Source organism: Pseudophryne corroboree, chromosome 2 (assembly GCF_028390025.1).
Source record: "Pseudophryne corroboree isolate aPseCor3 chromosome 2, aPseCor3.hap2, whole genome shotgun sequence".
Taxonomy (NCBI): Eukaryota; Metazoa; Chordata; class Amphibia; order Anura; family Myobatrachidae; genus Pseudophryne; species Pseudophryne corroboree.
This window is the reverse complement of record NC_086445.1, coordinates 237133646-237150815: the sequence shown is the minus strand read 5'-3', so window position 1 is coordinate 237150815 and position 17170 is coordinate 237133646. Positions and strand designations below refer to the sequence as shown.

Below are 17170 nucleotides of genomic sequence, written 5' to 3'. Positions count from 1 at the left end.
CCGACCCCAAATAATTCCTCCCCTTTATACGGCAATACTTCCATATGCCGTTTGGAATCCGCATCGCCTGACCACTGTCGTGTCCATAGACTTCTTCTGGCAGATATGGACATCGCACTTACTCTTGATGCCAGAGTGCAGATATCCCTCTGTGCATCTCGCATATAAAGGAATGCATCCTTTAATTGCTCTATAGTCAATAAAATACTGTCCCTATCCAGGGTATCAATATTTTCAGTCAGGGAATCCGACCAAGCCACCCCAGCACTGCACATCCAGGCTGGGGCGATTGCTGGTCGCAGTATAACACCAGTATGTGTGTATATACTTTTTAGAGTATTTTCCAGCCTCCTATCAGCTGGATCCTTGAGGGCGGCCGTATCAGGAGACGGTAACGCCACTTGTTTGGATAAACGTGTGAGCGCCTTGTCCACCCTAGGGGGTGTTTCCCAGCGCGCCCTAACCTCTGGCGGGAAAGGGTATAACGCCAATAACTTCTTTGAAATTAGCAGTTTTTTATCAGGGGTAACCCACGCTTCATCACACACGTCATTCAATTCCTCTGATTCAGGAAAAACTACAGGTAGTTTTTTCAGACCCCACATAATACCCCTTTTTGTGGTACTTGCAGTATCAGAGATATGCAAAGCCTCCTTCATTGCCGTGATCATATAACGTGTGGCCCTACTGGAAAATACGTTCGTTTCTTCACCGTCGACACTAGATTCGGTGTCCGTGTCTGGGTCTGTGTCGACCGACTGAGGCAAAGGGCGTTTTACAGCCCCTGACGGTGTTTGAGACGCCTGTACAGGTACTAACTGGTTTGCCGGTCGTCTCATGTCGTCAACCGACTTTTGCAGCGTGCTGACATTATCACGTAATTCCATAAACAAAGCCATCCATTCCGGTGTCTACTCCCTAGGGGGTGACATCACCATTACCGGCAATTGCTCCGCCTCCACACCAACATCGTCCTCATACATGTCGACACACACGTACCGACACACAGCAGACACACAGGGAATGCTCTGATAGAAGACAGGACCCCACTAGCCCTTTGGGGAGACAGAGGGAGAGTTTGCCAGCACACACCCAAGCGCTATAATTATATAGGAACAACCTTATATAAGTGTTGTTTCCTTATAGCTGCTTAAATATATATAATATCGCCAAAAAAATGCCCCCCCTCTCTGTTTTTTACCCTGTTTCTGTAGTGCAGTACAGGGGAGAGCCTGGGAGCCTTCCTAGCAGCGGAGCTGTGTAGGAAAATGGCGCTGTGTGCTGAGGAGATAGGCCCCGCCCCCTATTCCGGCGGGCTCTTCTCCCGGTTTTTCTGAGACCTGGCAGGGGTGAAATACATCCATATAGCCTCATGGACTATATGTGATGTATTCTTTTTAGCCAGAAAGGTATTAACATTGCTGCCCAGGGCGCCCCCCCCAGCGCCCTGCACCCTCAGTGACCGCCGGTGTGAAGTGTGCCTGAGCGCAATGGCGCACAGCTGCAGTGCTGTGCGCTACCTCATGAAGAGTGAAAAGCCTTCAGCCGCCGGTTTCTGGACCTCTTCTTACTTCGGCATCTGCAAGGGGGTCGGCGGCGCGGCTCCGGTGACCCATCCAGGCTGTACCTGTGGTCGTCCCTCTGGAGCTAGTGTCCAGTAGCCTAAGAAGCAAATCCATCCTGCACGCAGGTGAGTTCACTTCTTCTCCCCTAGTCCCTCGTTGCAGTGAGCCTGTTGCCAGCAGGACTCACTGAAAATAATAAAACTATCAAAACTTTTACTCTAAGCAGCTCTTTATGAGAGCCACCTAGATTGCACCCTGCTCGGACGGGCACAAAAACCTAACTGAGGCTTGGAGGAGGGTCATAGGGGGAGGAGCCAGTACACACCACCTAGTGGTCAAACTTTTAAATTTTGTGCCCTGTCTCCTGCGGAGCCGCTATTCCCCATGGTCCTGACGGAGTCCCCAGCATCCACTAGGACGTCAGAGAAATAAGAATTTACTTACCGATAATTCTATTTCTCGTAGTCCGTAGTGGATGCTGGGAACTCCGTAAGGACCATGGGGAATAGCGGCTCCGCAGGAGACTGGGCACAAAAGTAAAGCTTTAAGACTACCTGGTGTGCACTGGCTCCTCCCCCTATGACCCTCCTCCAAGCCTCAGTTAGGATACTGTGCCCGGACGAGCGTACACAATAAGGAAGGATTTTGAATCCCGGGTAAGACTCATACCAGCCACACCAATCACACCGTATAACCTGTGATCTGAACCCAGTTAACAGCATGATAACAGAGGAGCCTCTGGAAAGATGGCTCACAACAATAATAACCCGATTTTTTGTAACAATAACTATGTACAAGTATTGCAGACAATCCGCACTTGGGATGGGCGCCCAGCATCCACTACGGACTACGAGAAACAGAATTATCGGTAAGTAAATTCTTATTTTCTCTGACGTCCTAGTGGATGCTGGGACTTCCGTAAGGACCATGGGGATTATACCAAAGCTCCCAAACGGGCGGGAGAGTGCGGATGACTCTGCAGCACCGAATGAGAGAACTCCAGGTCCTCCTCAGCCAGGGTATCAAATTTGTAGAATTTAGCAAACATGTTTGCCCCTGACCAAGTAGCTGCTCGGCAAAGTTGTAACGCCGAGACCCCTCGGGCAGCCGCCCAAGATGAGCCCACCTTCCTTGTGGAATGGGCTTTTACAGATTTTGGCTGTGGCAGGCCTGCCACAGAATGTGCAAGCTGAATTGTACTACAAATCCAACGAGCAATAGTCTGCTTAGAAGCAGGAGCACCCAGCTTGTTGGGTGCATACAGGATAAACAGCGAGTCAGATTTCCTGACTCCAGCCGTCCTGGAAACATATATTTTCAGGGCCCTGACTACGTCCAGCAACTTGGAGTCCTCCAAGTCCCTAGTAGCCGCAGGTACCACAATAGGCTGGTTCAGGTGAAACGCTGAAACCACCTTAGGGAGAAATTGAGGACGAGTCCTCAATTCTGCCCTGTCCGTATGAAAAATTAGGTAAGGGCTTTTATAGGATAAAGCCGCCAATTCTGAGACACGCCTGGCTGAAGCCAGGGCCAACAGCATTACCACTTTCCATGTGAGATATTTTAAGTCCACAGTGGTGAGTGGTTCAAACCAATGTGATTTTAGGAACCCCAATACTACATTGAGATCCCAAGGTGCCACTGGAGGCACAAAAGGAGGCTGTATATGCAGTACCCCCTTGACAAACGTCTGAACTTCAGGAACTGAAGCCAGTTCTTTCTGGAAGAAAATCGACAGGGCCGAAATTTGAACCTTAATGGACCCTAATTTTAGGCCCATAGACAGTCCTGTTTGCAGGAAATGCAGGAAACGACCCAGTTGAAATTCCTCTGTAGGGGCCTTCCTGGCCTCGCACCACGCAACATATTTACGCCAAATACGGTGATAATGCTGTGCGGTTACATCCTTCCTGGCTTTGATCAGGGTAGGGATGACTTCATCCGGAATGCCTTTTTCCTTCAGGATCCGGCGTTCAACCGCCATGCCGTCAAACGCAGCCGCGGTAAGTCTTGGAACAGACAGGGTCCCTGCTGGAGCAGATCCCTTCTTAGAGGTAGAGGCCACGGGTCCTCTGTGAGCATCTCTTGAAGTTCCGGGTACCAAGTCCTTCTTGGCCAATCCGGAGCCACGAGTATAGTCCTTACTCCTCTCCTTCTTATGATTCTCAGTACCTTGGGTATGAGAGGCAGAGGAGGGAACACATACACTGACTGGTACACCCACGGTGTTACCAGAGCGTCCACAGCTATTGCCTGAGGGTCCCTTGACCTGGCGCAATACCGGTCTAGTTTTTTGTTGAGGCGGGACGCCATCATGTCCACCTTTGGTTTTTCCCAACGTTTCACAATCATGTGGAAGACTTCTGGGTGAAGTCCCCACTCTCCCGGGTGGAGGTCGTGTCTGCTGAGGAAGTCTGCTTCCCAGTTGTCCACTCCCGGAATGAACACTGCTGACAGTGCTATCACACGATTTTCCGCCCAGCGAAGAATCCTTGCAGCTTCTGCCATTGCCCTCCTGCTTCTTGTGTCGCCCTGTCTGTTTACGTGGGCGACTGCCGTGATGTTGTCTGACTGGATCAGCACCGGCTGACCTTGAAGCAGAGGTCTTGCTAGGCTCAGAGCATTGTAGATGGCCCTTAGCTCCAGGATATTTATGTGAAGTGATGTCTCCAGGCTTGACCACAAGCCCTGGAAATTTCTTCCCTGTGTGACTGCTCCCCAGCCTCTCAGGCTGGCATCCGTGGTCACCAGGACCCAGTCCTGAATGCCGAATCTGCGGCCCTCTAGAAGATGAGCACTCTGCAACCACCACAGGAGAGACACCCTTGTCCTTGGTGACAAGATTATCCGCTGATGCATCTGAAGATGCGACCCGGACCATTTGTCTAGCAGATCCCACTGGAAGGTTCTTGCGTGGAATCTGCCGAATGGGATTGCTTCGTAAGAAGCCACCATCTTTCCCAGGACCCTTGTGCATTGATGCACTGAGACTTGGCCTGGTTTTAGGAGATTTCTGACTAACTCGGATAACTCCCTGGCTTTCTCCTCCGGGAGAATCACCTTTTTCTGGACTGTGTCCAGGATCATCCCTAGGAATAGAAGGCGTGTCGTCGGGATCAGCTGCGATTTTGGAATATTGAGAATCCAACCGTGCTGCCGCAGCACTATCTGAGATAGTGCTACCCCGACTTCCAACTGTTCCCTGGATCTTGCCCTTATCAGGAGATCGTCCAAGTAAGGGATAACTAAAACTCCCTTCTTTCGAAGGAGTATCATCATTTCGGCCATTACCTTGGTAAAGACCCGGGGTGCCGTGGACAATCCAAACGGCAGCGTCTGAAACTGATAGTGACAGTTCTGTACCACAAACCTGAGGTACCCTTGGTGAGAAGGGTAAATTGGGACATGTAGGTAAGCAACTTTGATGTCCAGAGAGACCATATAGTCCCCTTCTTCCAGGTTTGCAATCACTGCTCTGAGTGACTCCATCTTGAATTTGAACCTTTGTATGTAAGTGTTCAAGGATTTTAGATTTAAAATTGGTCTCACCGAGCCGTCCGGCTTCGGTACCACAAATAGTGTGGAATAGTACCCCTTTCCCTGTTGCAGGAGGGGTACCTTGATTATCACCTGCTGGGAATACAGCTTGTGAATGGCTTCCAATACTGCCTCCCTGTCTGAGGGAGACGTCGGTAAAGCAGACTTTAGAAAACGGCGAGGGGGAGACGTCTCGAATTCCAATTTGTACCCCTGAGATACCACCTGAAGGATCCAGGGGTCCACTTGCGAGTGGGCCCACTGCGCACTGAACTTCTTGAGACGGGCCCCCACCGTGCCTGAGTCCGCTTGTAAAGCCCCAGCGTCATGCTGAGGACTTTGCGGAGGCGGGAGAGGGCTTTTGTTCCTGGGAACTGGCTGTTTGCTGCAGCCTTTTTCCTCTCCCTCTGCCACGGGGCAGAAATGAGGCGCCTTTTGCCCGCTTGCCCTTATGGGGCCGAAAGGACTGCGCCTGATAATACGGCGTCTTCTTAGGTTGAGAAGCTACCTGGGGTAAAAATGTGGATTTTCCAGCAGTTGCCGTGGCTACCAGGTCTGATAGACCTACCCCAAATAACTCCTCCCCCTTATAAGGCAATACTTCCATGTGCCTTTTAGAATCCGCATCACCTGACCACTTCCGCGTCCATAAACCTCTTCTTGCAGAAATGGACAGCGCGCTAACTCTTGATGCCAGTCGGCAAATATCCCTCTGTGCATCACGCATATATAAAAATGCATCTTTCAAATGCTCTATCGTCAGTAATATACTGTCCCTATCTAGGGTATCAATATTTTCAGTCAGGGAATCCGACCACGCCACGCCCGCACTGCACATCCAGGCTGAGGCGATTGCTGGTCGCAGTATAACACCCGTGTGAGTGTATATACATTTTAGGATATTCTCCTGCTTTCTATCGGCAGGTTCCTTTAGGGCGGCCGTATCAGGAGAGGGTAGTGCTACCTGTTTAGACAAGCGTGTGAGCGCTTTATCCACCCTAGGGGGTGTTTTTTTTATCGGGGGAAACCCACGCCTCATCACACACTTCATTTAATTTCTCGGATACAGGAAAAACTACAGGCAGTTTTTTCTCACCAAACATAATACCCTTTTTAGTGGTACTTGTATTATCAGAGATATGCAATACATTTTTCATTGCTTCAATCATGTAACGTGTGGCCCTACTGGAAGTCACGTTTGTCTCCTCATCATCGACACTGGAGTCAGTATCCGTGTCTGTGTCTGCCATTTGAGGTAACGGGCGTTTTAAAGCCCCTGATGGCGTTTGAGACCCCTGGACAGGCACAAGCTGAGTAGCCGGCTGTCTCATGTCGTCAACTGTCTTTCGTAAAGAACTGACACTGTCACGCAATTCCTTCCATAAGCTCAGCCACTCAGGTGTCGACTCCCTAGGGGGTGACAACTCTATAATAGGCAATTGCTCCGCCTCCATCTCATTTTCCTCCTCAAACATGTCGACACAATCGTACCGACACACCGCACACACACAGGGAATGCTCTGATAGAGGACAGGACCCCACTAGCTCTTTGGGGAGACAGAGGGAGAGTATGCCAGCACACACCAGAGCGCTATATATAGACAGGAATACCACTATAAAACGTGCTTTTCCCTTTATAGCTGCTGTTATTATTAGAACTGCGCCAAATTAGTGCCCCCCTCTCTTTTTTACCCTTTTCTGTAGTGCAGGACTGCAGGGGAGAGTCAGGGAGACGTCCTTCCAGCGGAGCTGTGATGGAAAATGGCGCCCGTGTGCTGAGGAGATAGGCTCCGCCCCCTTCTCGGCGGCCTTTTCTCCCGCTTTTTGGTGAGTTCTGGCAGGGGTTAAAATACATCCATATAGCCCTGGGGGTTATATGTGGTGTATTTTCGCCAGCCAAGGTGTTTACATTGCTGCTCAGGGCGCCCCCCCCTAGCGCCCTGCACCCTCAGTGACCGAAGTGTGAAGTGTGCCTGAGTAACAATGGCGCACAGTTGCAGTGCTGTGCGCTACCTTGTTGAAGACTGATGTCTTCTGCCGCCGATTTTTCCGGACCTCTTCTTGCTTCTGGCTCTGTAACGGGGCCGGCGGCGCGGCTCTGGGACCGGACTCCGAGGCTGGGCCTGTGTTCGGTCCCTCTGGAGCTAATGGTGTCCAGTAGCCTAAGAAGCCCAAGCTGGCTGCAAGCAGGCAGGTTCGCTTCTTCTCCCCTTAGTCCCTCGATGCAGTGAGCCTGGTGCCAGCAGGTCTCACTGAAAATAAAAAAACCTAAAACTAAACTTTCACTAAGAAGCTCAGGAGAGCCCCTAGTGTGCACCCTTCTCGGCCGGGCACAAAAATCTAACTGAGGCTTGGAGGAGGGTCATAGGGGGAGGAGCCAGTGCACACCAGGTAGTCTTAAAGCTTTACTTTTGTGCCCAGTCTCCTGCGGAGCCGCTATTCCCCATGGTCCTTACGGAGTTCCCAGCATCCACTAGGACGTCAGAGAAATAACACTAATAAAATGGTCCTCCACAGTAGACCCTCTTGTGTAATCACATCTGGAGCTTACAGTCTGTGTGGCTTCCTGTCACAGCAGCTTTTCTATGTAAAGTTCACTGACTGAGATGCTGCCATTACAAACTCCCTTCCTCAGCGATTTGGCGCACTTCTACAGTGTGAGGCAGTAATTAACCTCCTGTATACGGTCAGACCCGGAGTGCTAGTAAGCCACATTTTAATGCTAATCTCAGCTCTGACCTTTGTCGCATGAGGGGCCTGAGGTAATTTTGCTGCCTCCTCGGGATCCCCACTAGTCGGATACCCAAGTTCTACTTACCACTGCTGTCTTCAGCCTCTAACCATGGCGGCGGGCTGCGTGGGCTCCAGCACAAGCCCTAAAGCTGGCTGCGTGTGAGGCACCCCAGAACCGGCCACTTAAGGTGGGACCGAATCCCCCCCGCCCCCCCAGGTAGCTCTCACGCAGCAGGCTATTATTTTATTGATAAAATAATAATCAAAAACTCTGCAGCCTTCCAGGAGGGGGGCAGAGAGGGGGAGGAGCCAGTCACACACTTCGAAATGTAAAAGTGCACTGGCTCCGTGGACCCTGTCTATACCCCACTGTATCTAGCTACCCCAGCATCCCCTATGGACGTAAGTGAAACCCCAAATAAATTAAAGATATTTAGGCACTATAACATGGGGGGTCAGGACAACATCCCTTCACAATTACCAGTGCTTACATACCAAGTGTTTTAAGCAACTCTCTAACTTCTCCCAGCGCTTAACAGAGGTCTTTGCTTTCCGGAAATCTTCCTGCAGCCTCTCTCTCTCTGGTGATTGGGTTTGTCAAGGAATCAAAAGATTACTAATCTTACAGGAAAACAAAAACAGACTTACGAGTATCTGCAAAGAGACAACAGTTAAAAGCAGTGTCTAAAGATTAACAGGGAAATTCAATTGGGCGCAAGGTTTTGCCACCAAAAAGACAAAAAAGCAGTATCTAATTTTTTTAAAAATAGGAATTTAATACCTACCGGTAATTTATTTTCTCGTAATCCGAAGTGGATACTTGGGAATAGTATATTACCATGGGGTATAGATAGAGTCCACTGGAGCCTGGTACTTTAAGAAATCAATAGTGTGTGCTGGCTCCTCCCCTCTATGCCCCCCCTAGCAGGCTAGGAAACTGTGCCCAAGGAGACGACATATTTTGAAAGAAGGATACAAACACAAAGTGGTGAGTAACGAACCAACACATGACAATAAGAAAGCAGACCTAATCAGAACAAATAGGATAGCAACACTAACCAAATATGGAACAGGGAAGCAACAGCAAACCCATCCAATAACACTTACAACCAGGTAAGCAGGAAAACGAAGCACAGAGGCGGGCGCCCAGTATCCACTACGGACTACGAGAAAAGGAATTGCCGGTAGGTATTAATTTCCTATTTTCTCCAATGTCCTAGTGGATACTGGGGAATAGTATATTACCATGGGGACGTCCCAAAGCTTCCAGAACGGGTGGGAGAGTGCCGAGACCCCTGCAAAACCGCCTGACCAAACTGAAGGTCATCTTTGGCCAAGGTGTCAAACCTGTAGAACTTAAAGGTGTTCAGACCAGACCAAGTTGCTGCATGGCACAACTGTAAGGCCGAGACGCCCCTGGCAGCCGCACAGGAAGAACCCACCAACCTTGTGGAGTGTGCCTGAACCGAACTCGGCAGAACAGCCGAAGTATAGGCTTGTTGGATAGTCAATTTGAGCCAACGAGCAATGGACTGCTTGGAGGCAGGACGACCACTTTTTGTAGCATCATAAAGGACGAAAAGCGAGTCAGACTTCCTGTGATGAGCAGTCCTTTTGATGTAAATCCTCAAAGCCCTCACAACATCCAGGGACTTTGGAACAACCAAAGCGTTGGATAAGACAGGAACCAAGATTGGTTGATTTACATGAAAAGCTGACACCACATGAGTGCAACGACAACCAATAGCTGCAGATACAGTACGCACTGGGACGGGCGCCCAGCATCCTCTACGGACTAAGAAAAGGATTTACCGGTAGGTATTAAAATCCTATTTTCTCCTACGTCCTAGAGGATGCTGGGGTTCCAAAAGGACCATGGGGTTTATACCAAAGCTCCAGACCGGGCGGGAGAGTGCGGACAACTCTGCAGCACCGATTGAGCAACCTGAGGTCCTCAGCAGCCAGGGTACCAAACTTGTAGAACTTAGGAAAAATGCTTGAACCCGACCAAATAGCCGCTCGGCAAAGTTGAACCGCCGAGACTCCACGGGCATCCGCCCAAGAAGAGCCCACCTTCCTGGTAGAATGGGCCTTCACCGACTTCGGTAACGGCAATCCAGCCGTAGAATGAGCCTGCCGAATCGTATCACAGATCCAGCGTGCAATAGTCTGCTCAGAAGCAGGAGCCCCAATTTTGTTGGGAGCATACAGGATAAACAGAGCCTCTGTTTCCCCAATCTGAGCCATCCTGGCGACACAAAAATTCAAGCTCTGACTACCACAAGAGACTTCGAATCAGCCAAGGCTTAAGCAGTCCCAGGCACCAAAATAGATTGGTTCCTGTGAAAACGCAGAAAGCACTTTAGGCAGAAACTGTTGCCAATTTCTCAATTCCTCTCTATCCACAAGGAAGATCAAAGATGACTCTTATGAGGCAAAGTCAGACACCCGCCTTGCGGACGCCAATGCCAATAGCATGACCACTTTTGAAGAGAGAATTTTTTTTACCTTACGTAAAGGTTCCAACCAGTGTGACATAAGAAACTGCAACACCACATTAAGGTCCCATGGTGCCACTGGGGCACAAATGGAGGTTGGAAGTGCAGCACTCCTTTCACGAAAGTCCGAACTTTTGGAAAGGTGGCCCACTTTTTTTTTTTTAAATTGATAAGGCCAAAACCTGCACTTAAATGGAGCCTAGCCTTAGGCCTGCATCCACACCTGCATGCAAAAAATGGAGAAAACGACCCAGCCGAAATTCTTCCGTAGGAACGTTCTTGGATTCACACCAAGACACATACTTCCTCCAAATACAGTGGTAAATCTTCGCCGTTACTCCTTTATTAGCCTGAAGCAATGTGGAAATGACTTTACCGGCAATAGCCTTTCGGGCCAGGATATGGCGTTCAACCGCCAAACGCAGCCCCGGTAAATCTTGGTACACGCCCTGTCCTTGCTGTAACATGACCACTCTTAAAGGAAGAGGCCAGGGATCTTCTATGAGAAAGACTTGAAGATCTGGATACCAAGCCCTCCTTGGGTAGACCGGAACAATGAGGATCGCCTGAATCTTTGTTTTTCTTATGGTCATCACCCTCGGAGAGAGTGAAAGTGGAGAGAACACATAGATCGACTGAAACACCCAAGGTGTCACGAGGGGGTCCACTGCTATAGCTTGAGTGTCCCTTGACCAACATCCCCGAAGTATCCCGTGGAGGCGAAAACGCCCTCACAACTAATTGAGGAATTCCCCAAAGACTTGTTACTTCTGTGAACTTCTTGATGAAGACCCCACTCTCCTGGATGAAGAGCGTGCTGAGGAAGTCTATTTCTCCGTTGTCTTCACCCGGAACGACGACCTCTAATAGAGCGTTTACCTGCCTTTCCGCTCATCGGAAACTTTTGTGGCTTCCACCATTTCCGCTCTGCTCCTCATTCCGCCCTAGTGGCTTACTTACGCCATTGCTGTTTAGTCGTCCGACAGAATTAAGACGGGCAGAACATGAAGAAGATGTTCCGTTTGAAATAGTTCTTAATCCAAGAATGCTTATTGCAGGCAAGCTTTCCGGCTTGACCTTTCCCCTTGGGAATTCTTCCCTTGGAAAAACTGCTCTCCAGCCTTGGAGACTTGTATCCATGGAGACCAGGATCTAATCCTGGATCCCGAACCATCGTCCCTGTAGGAGGTGAGAACTGTGAAGCCACCACAGGAGAGATATCCTGGTCCTGTAAAATAGGAATATTCACCGGTGCATGTGCAGGTAAGACCCGGACCAAATGTTCAACTGGTCCCGCAAAACCACTCTGGCATTTGACCTGCTCACCGAATGGCCTTGTAGGCCGTAACCATCTTCCGCATCAACGCAAGGTATCGACGGGTTTACACTGTTGCAAACCTGATCCGACTCTGGATCTTCAGATCTCTTTCCACAGGAAAAAACAACTCTTAACCGATCAGTATCCAAACTTATTCCCAACTCCGAACTCAGCGTCGTTGGGATCAACAGCGATTCTTTGTGACGAAGAACTGTCAGAGAAACAACGAATTTTACCGTTTCTTGACCTCGCTGTAGTCAGGAGAGCGTCCCCGTACAGAAAAATAATGGCCCTTACTATAGAAGGAAACCATCATACCACCATCACTCTTGTGAACTGGCAGTGACAATCCTGAATAGCAAAAATAGGTAAGTTTAACGCGGACTACACCGCACTTAAAACCTCTTTCTTCTTTTACAGGTCGGAAATCCCTGCCCTGAGAGATTCCAACTTTTAGTTCTAACTTCTGAAGAAGAAATCTTCTTGGGATTGTTCTGACCGAGATGTCTGGTTTCAGAAGCACGAAAAAGCCAGCTTATTTCCCCCTTTTTTTTTTGACAGGGACAGCAGGACAATGTCCTGATCCTGAACCAAACCTTGTATGGCGTCGCCTACTACCTCCCCGTCCATAGGAGAATCGGTAAGATCTATTTTAAAAATCAGCGAGGGGAATTATCTGGAAACTCGAGTATGTCCCCCTATGGACTGTATTCTTACCCACTGTGTCAAGTCCATTCCAGGACTGACTGAGGAGTATTAGACGAGTCCCCACCGGTGAGGGCTCCAGCATGATAGAACCAGCGTTCTGCGGTGGACGTGGTAGAAACAGAGGACGATATCTTGCTCTGCGAACTTGAAAAGGCCGCAGACCTCTTACCTTTTCACCTTCCTCTACCTGCAAAGAAGGGGAAACAAAAAACGGTATCCAACCGGTCAAAATGACTGCATCCCACAAAAAAGAAATGCGTCAGCAACCGTTATGATGGAACATAGCTCAGGACGGTAGACATACCAGTGGTATCTGCCGAGATTCACTTAACCAAGCCATCCCCAAACCAGATTACCCCTTCATAGGGAAGATGCTCCAGTATTTCTCGGAGTCCGTGCATACCTTTTTTAGTCGCACGGCAGCATGCTGCAATGTTTTAGATAAAGACCCAAGGAATTAATTATATCGGATAACAAGGTAACCGACCATCTTTGAATAAAAGTACACCCCCATGCGCATGTAATGCCAATATCATCAAAGCATATAATTAAAATTATAACTTAGCTTCCTGTATACGATCCTTGTTGAACGGGCCCCGTGTAGACCAGGGGTAGACATTCACTTTATTCTATCCACGACAGGAAAAGAATAAACACTCGGACTCCTCGGGAGGATTCGAGACCATCTTGTCACGGCTGACCTAGAGCTTCATCAACAGAGCGACCAGCACATGAGAAAGAATAATTTTACTTAAGCATTCATAATAAAGATTGCAGAGTCATCCGCACTCTCCTGCCCGTTTGGAGCTTTGGTATAATCCCCATGGTCCTTACGGAGTCCCCAGCATCCTCTAGGACGTTAGAGAAAATAAGATTTTACTTACCGGTAAATCTATTTCTTGTAGTCCGTAGAGGATGCTGGGGACTCCGTAAGGACCATGGGGAATAGACGGGCTCCGCAGGAGATAGGGCACTTTAAGAAAGACTTTGGATTCTGGGTGTGCACTGGCTCCTCCCTCTATGCCCCTCCTCCAGACCTCAGTTAGGGAAACTGTGCCCAGAGGAGACTGACAGTACGAGGAAAGGATTTTAGTTAATCCAAGGGCAAGATTCATACCAGCCACACCAATCATACCGTATAACCTGTGATAAACTACCCAGTTAACAGCATGAACAACAACATAATCTTGGTTCAAACCGATGAAACTATAACATAACCCTTATGTAAGCAATAACTATATACAAGTCTTGCAGAAGAAGTCCGCACTTGGGACGGGCGCCTAGCATCCACTACGGACTAAGAGAAATAGATTTACCGGTAAGTAAAATCTTATTTTCTCTGACATCCTAGTGGATGCTGGGAACTCCGTAAGGACCATGGGGATTATACCAAAGCTCCCAAACGGGTGTGAGAGTGCGGATGACTCTGCAGCACCGAATGAGCAAACTCAAGGTCCTCCTTAGCCAGGGTATCAAACTTGTAGAATCTTGCAAAAGTGTTTGAACCCGACCATGTAGCAGCTCGGCAAAGTTGTAAAGCCGAGACCCCTCGGGCAGCCGGCCAAGAAGAGCCCACTTTCATCGTGGAATGGGCTTTTACAGATTTAGGATGCGGCAGTCCAGCCGCAGAATGTGCAAATTGAATCGTGCTACAGATCCAGCGAGCAATAGTCTGCTTAGAAGCAGGAGCACCCAGCTTGTTGGGTGCATACAGGATAAATAACGAGTCAGTTTTTCTGACTCCAGCCGTCCTGGAAACATATTTTCAGGGCCCTGACTACGTCCAGCAACTTAGAATCCTCCAAGTCCCGAGTAGCCGCAGGCACCACAATAGGTTGGTTCACATGAAAAGCCGATACCACCAAGGGAAGGAATTGGGAACGTGTCCTCAATTCCGCCCTATCCACATGAAAAATCAGATAAGGGCTTTTGCATGACAAAGCCGCCAATTCTGATACACGCCTGGCCGACGCCAACAGCATGACCACTTTCCACGTGAGGTATTTTAGCTCCACGGTTTTAAGTGGCTCAAACCAATGCGACTTCAGGAAATCCAACACCACGTTGAGATCCCACGGTGCCACTGGAGGCACAAACGGGGGCTGAATATGCAGCACTCCCTTAACAAAAGTCTGAACTTCAGGCAGTGAAGCCAGTTCTTTTTGGAAGAAAATGGACAGAGCCGAAATCTTGACCTTAATGGAACCCAATTTTAGGCCCATAGACACTCCTGACTGTAGGAAGTGCAGAAAACGACCCAGTTGAAATTCCTCCGTTGGGGCCTTTCTGGCCTCACACTAAGCAACATATTTTCGCCAAATACGGTGATAATGTGTTACGGTCACATCTTTCCTCGCCTTAATCAGAGTAGGAATGACTTCCTCCGGAATGCCTTTTTCCTTTAGGATCCGGTGTTCAACCGCCATGCCGTCAAACGCAGCCGCGGTAAGTCTTGGAACAGACAGGGTCCCTGCTGCAGCAGGTCCTGTCTGAGCGGCAGAGGCCATGGGTCCTCTGAGATCATTTCTTGAAGTTCTGGGTACCAAGATCTTCTTGGCCAATCCGGAACCACGAGTATAGTTCTTACTCCTCTCTTTCTTATTATTCTCAGTACTTTGGGTATGAGAGGCAGAGGAGGGAACACATACACCGACTGGTACACCCACGGTGTTACCAGAGCGTCCACAGCTATCGCCTGAGGGTCCCTTGACCTGGCGCAATATCTTTTTAGCTTTTTGTTGAGGCGGGACACCATCATGTCCACCTGTGGCCTTTCCCACTGGTGTACAATCATTTGGAAGACTTCTGGATGAAGTCCCCACTCTCCCGGGTGGAGGTCGTGCCTGCTGAGGAAGTCTGCTTCCCAGTTGTCCACTCCCGGAATGAACACTGCTGACAGTGCTAACACGTGATTCTCCGCCCAACGGAGAATCCTTGTGGCTTCTGCCATCGCCATCCTGCTTCTTGTGCCGCCCTGTCGGTTTACATGGGCGACCGCCGTGATGTTGTCTGACTGAATCAGTACCGGCTGGTGTTGAAGCAGGGGCCTTGCCTGACTTAGGGCATCGTAAATGGCCCTTAGTTCCAGAATATTTATGTGTAGGGCAGTCTCCTGACTTGACCATAGTCCTTGGAAATTTCTTCCCTGAGTGACTGCCCCCCAGCCTCGAAGGCTGGCATCCGTGGTCACTAGGACCCAGTCCTGTATGCCGAATCTGCGGCCCTCTAGAAGATGAGCACTCTGCAGCCACCACAGTAGAGACACCCTGGCCCTTGGGGACAAGGTTATCAACCGATGCATCTGAAGATGCGATCCGGACCACTTGTCCAGCAGATCCCACTGAAAGATCCTTGCATGGAACCTGCCGAATGGAATTGCTTCATAAGAAGCAACCATCTTTCCCAGGACTCGCGTGCAGTGATGCACCGACACCTGTTTTGGTTTTAGGAGGTCTCTTACAAGAGATGACAACTCCCTGGCCTTCTCCTCCGGGAGAAACACTTTTTTCTGTTCTGTGTCCAGAACCATCCCCAGGAACAGTAGACGCGTTGTAGGAACCAGCTGCGACTTCGGGATATTCAGGATCCAGCCGTGCTGTTGTAGCACTGTCTGAGCTAGTGCTACTCCGATCAACAACTGTTCCCTAGACCTCGCCTTTATAAGGAGATCGTCCAAGTACGGGATAATTATGACTCCCTTTTTTCGAAGGAGTATCGTCATTTCTGCCATTACCTTGGTAAATACCCTCGGAGCCGTGGATAGACCAAACGGCAACGTCTGGAATTGGTAATGACAGTCCTGTACCACAAATCTGAGGTACTCCTGGTGAGGAGGGTAAATGGGGACACGCAGGTAAGCATCCTTGATGTCCAGTGATACCATGTAATCCCCCTCGTCCAGGCTCGCAATAACCGCTCTGAGCGATTCCATTTTGAACTTGAACCTTCTTATGTAAGTGTTCAGTGATTTTAGATTTAAAATGGGTCTCACCGAACCGTCCGGTTTCGGTACCACAAACAACGTGGAATAACCCCTTCCCTGTTGCAGGAGGGGTACCTTGATTATCACCTGCTGAGAGTACAGCTTGTGAATTGCCTCCAGCACTGCCTCCCTGTCTAGGGGAGTTGTTGGCAAAGCTGATTTGAGGAAACGGCGAGGGGGAGACGTCTCGAATTCCAGCTTGTAACCCTGAGATACCACTTGTAGAATCCAGGGATCTACCTGTGAGCGAGCCCACTGGTCGCTGAAGTTCCGGAGACGGGCCCCCACCGCACCTGGCTCCGCCTGTGGAGCCCCAGCGTCATGCAGTGGACTTAGAGGAAGCGGGAGAGGGCTTTTGCTCCTGGGAACTGGCTGTATGGTGCAGCTTTTTCCCCCTGCCTCTGGGCAGAAAGGACGCGCCTTTAACCCGCTTGCCTTTCTGTGGCCGAAAGGACTGTACCTGATAATACGGTGCTTTCTTTGGCTGTGAGGGAACATGGGGTAAAAATGTCGACTTTCCAGCAGTTGCTGTGGAGACAAGGTCCGAGAGACCCTCCCCAAACAATTCCTCACCTTTGTAAGGCAAAACCTCCATGTGCCTTTTAGAATCTGCATCACCTGTCCATTGCCGGGTCCACAATACCCTCCTGGCAGATATGGACATTGCATTTACTCTAGATGCCAGCCGGCAAATATCCCTCTGGGCATCTCTCATATATAAGAGTGCATCCTTAATATGCTCTATGTTTAGCAATATAGTGTCCCTGTCCAGGGTATCAATGTTATCAGACAGGGAATCTGACCACGCGGCTGCAGCACTGCACATCCA

At 49.5% G+C, this 17170-nt stretch overlaps 1 protein-coding gene across 2 annotated transcripts in view; it reads right to left on the bottom strand.

Moving 5' to 3' along the window:
* Positions 1 to 17170, bottom strand: part of PRIM1 (DNA primase subunit 1) — a 220785-nt gene that overhangs the window by 110874 nt on the left and 92741 nt on the right. For both annotated transcript variants that reach the window (XM_063952487.1, XM_063952486.1), the window contains exon 8: positions 8331 to 8419. In XM_063952487.1, the coding sequence (XP_063808557.1) occupies positions 8331 to 8419 (89 nt within the window). The remainder of the gene's footprint in view (positions 1 to 8330; positions 8420 to 17170) is intronic.